Source organism: Hippocampus comes, unplaced genomic scaffold (genome assembly GCF_001891065.2).
Source record: "Hippocampus comes isolate QL1 unplaced genomic scaffold, H_comes_QL1_v1.1 scaffold81, whole genome shotgun sequence".
Taxonomy (NCBI): Eukaryota; Metazoa; Chordata; class Actinopteri; order Syngnathiformes; family Syngnathidae; genus Hippocampus; species Hippocampus comes.
This window is the reverse complement of record NW_017806179.1, coordinates 564,742-567,414: the sequence shown is the minus strand read 5'-3', so window position 1 is coordinate 567,414 and position 2,673 is coordinate 564,742. Positions and strand designations below refer to the sequence as shown.

At 58.6% G+C, this 2,673-nt stretch overlaps 1 protein-coding gene across 1 annotated transcript in view; it reads right to left on the bottom strand.

Annotated features, from left to right (window-relative positions):
• LOC109532581 (SLIT-ROBO Rho GTPase-activating protein 1-like) overlaps window positions 1-2,659 on the bottom strand; it is a 6,930-nt gene extending 4,271 nt beyond the window's left edge. The window contains exons 1-7 of the mRNA XM_019897463.1: window positions 2,511-2,659; window positions 2,139-2,244; window positions 1,839-2,063; window positions 1,563-1,642; window positions 1,252-1,432; window positions 530-661; window positions 4-190 (exon numbers count right to left, since the gene is read on the bottom strand). Of these exons, the coding sequence (XP_019753022.1) occupies window positions 4-190; window positions 530-661; window positions 1,252-1,432; window positions 1,563-1,642; window positions 1,839-2,063; window positions 2,139-2,242 (909 nt within the window). The 5' untranslated portion in view covers window positions 2,243-2,244; window positions 2,511-2,659. The remainder of the gene's footprint in view (window positions 1-3; window positions 191-529; window positions 662-1,251; window positions 1,433-1,562; window positions 1,643-1,838; window positions 2,064-2,138; window positions 2,245-2,510) is intronic.
• Between the last annotated feature and the right edge of the window lie 14 nt (window positions 2,660-2,673).

The window sequence follows — 2,673 nt, the reverse complement described above, 5'->3', positions numbered from 1 at the left end:
GGCCGAACGCCGCCGGCGCTCCGGGCTGTCCGGGGGCGGCGTCGGGCCCTGGCCCCGCCCCAGCAGCAGATCCCGGGGGCTGAAGTGACCCGTCACCGGGGGCGAGCCGCGTTCCATGGCCGCCCCGTTGCCGTGGTAGTCGGTCGAGCGGCCCAGCGGACGGCGGAATAAGCCCTCTGTCCGCTTCCTCCTGTGACGGCCGCAACGGGATGGCGTCGTTAGTCACGACTTGGACTGGGCGGCGTGCCGTGAAACTAGCCGTGAATACAGCAGAATCAGAAAATGCCTGTTTCTGATTGAAATCCCTTTTGAAATAGCCACCGAACACCCGATCCTTAACGTTCCTGGTCATTTGAATCACGTGTCGGAGGAGGGACATAGCGGCCCTCGATGGAGCGCACCTGCGCGCCCCCGGCAGAAAGCTCGCAGGCCTCGGTTCCTACCCGCAGAGCTCGCTGGATATGCCTCGCCCCGATTTTCAGTCTTCTCTGCTCTGCGACTTTTGCGCTCAGGCCAGTTGAGAAAATACCTGTGGTATGACTCTGGCGGTCGGACGTCGGGCGGCGAGCGCAGGTCTCGGGTGGACCTCTTGTCCTCGGTGCTGCTGCTCCCGCCGTCGCTGTCGGCTTTTTGGCTCAGCGCGTCCGACGCGGCGTCACCCCTAAACAAACCGACGTGACCCGTCAGCCAGTATCGCTCGTCAGTTCAGTGATGGCTAGTCATTAGTGACAAGGGAGTTTGTCAGAAGCCACTTAGGCTGCCCGGCCAATCGGATTCATTTCGAAATGTCAACGCGCCATTTAGCCAGAGGCGGGTATTCGGTCACACGCAAAAATGGAGACGTCTGAAGTCTCAACCTTTCGACTGGAAGTGACTGTGGCAAATTTCAAGTCAAGTCATTAGTTAGCAAAGTGAATCCAGAGCTTGGTTTGGAAATGTGAGTTTGAAGATGATTGCTGATAACACGCAAAGACTGCGAACGATGGCGGACTCGGTTGTGGATATGTACACCATTGAATCCGTTCTCACCGGTTCAGTTTTCCAGATTTATTTATTTATTTTTTTTGCGGGCATTGCAAAAACGGTGAGGAGCCACCCTCACCCACTTTGCCTTTTTTCTCAACAGCAATCATCCGCTGCCTTTGCGACCTGCACTTGGCTTCCGAGAGATGCCTCTACCCAGAAAATTGATTTCTCTTTTTCTTCAGACGGTCTGCTGGCGTGGCGACTTTCGAGAGAACCTCCACTCGCCTGTCCTTCACCACGATGTACTGATGAGGCACCAGGCCGCGGTTGCCGTTGTGGTGCCCTTCCCACCAGTCGTTGGAGGCGCGCTGGTAGAGGAGCAGCGTGGCCCCCTTGTTGAAAGACAGCTCGCGGCCCGAGCGGCCCACGTAGTCGAACCTCGCCACCGCCTCCACCGCCTCGCCCTCTGCAAGGGAGACCACGTTCAAGGCTTTTCATTCACACGCAGAGAGAAAAAAAAAAGAAGAAGTGGGGGCGGGAGGAGGAACGGCTGTTGCCATGGCTGCCGTTGCTACGGCAACAGAGCTGCGCCGTACCCTCGTCGCTGGTCTGGGTCTCGGTGCCGGCGTCCGGCTCCGTGTCTTCCAGGGCTCCCGGCTCGCTGAATGGACTCTCGCTGTTGGAAGTGAAGGTAGAGTAGAGGTCCTTATTTTGTCCTTTTTCAAAAAGTGGCGCATGGATGCGTGCGTTGTAACCATCAGGCGTGTTTGCAGCAGTGCGGGGCAAACGGCGATCAGCGGAGTTGTTTGGAAAGCCCTTCTTCAAATTAGCTGAGGTCAACAAACACAATGGAAGGCTGGGAAGCCTCTCACCAGTACTGCTCGCCGGTCATGCAGGTCTCGTAGAGCGGCCCCGGCAGCTCCTTGGTGTCTGGGAAGATGTTGTCGTGGTGCAGGATGACCGTCTTGACCACCTCGTTGACGTGCGCCTGGCAGGCCACCTGGTCGAGCGAGTCCGGGGTGGGCAGCAGAGTCGGCCCGAAGACGATGGCCAGGTTCCCGGCGTCCATCATGTTCTCGTCGCTGTACTTGGACAGGCTGGGAGGGGGGGGGGCAAAGCCCGATCGAAAGGACGCGCTTGGACAGGAAGGAGCGGCGGGGAGTGCAACTTACTGGTTGAGGAAAGCAAAGAGGTAGCGCATCACCACCAGCGTGGCCCTCGGCACCCCCAGGAGGATCTTTTGGATGCACTGGGCTCGCTCGTAGAGGTTCTCCATTCCTGCGCACCGAGAGATTTCCCGTTTGGAAGCCTGAAGATTTTGCAGCCAGAAAAATCCAACCGGTTGTATACGTCTCGGGGAGGGAGGGGGCGGCCGTTTTGCGACTTATAACAGGGCCCTCCTCAGTAGGAGATGGGGAAGGAACCCCCGGTACTCAGCTGGCTCTTTACTTTTTGACACGGTTCATAACCGACAATATAATCAGAAAGCCCACCCCAGCCCCTCCTGCGACGAGTCCCGCCCGGATGTCGAGTGCGACACTCACGGACGCAGGCGATGAGGTCGTTGAACCTGTCGCTGGGAAAGAGCGGGTTCCCCAGGCCGCGGAAGTACAGCTTCAAGACCCCGGCCACCGAGTTGATGTCGCGGTTGCTTTCCTCGTCAATCAGCGGGTCGTCGCCTGGACGCGAGAGCGCCCGGCAAGAGCC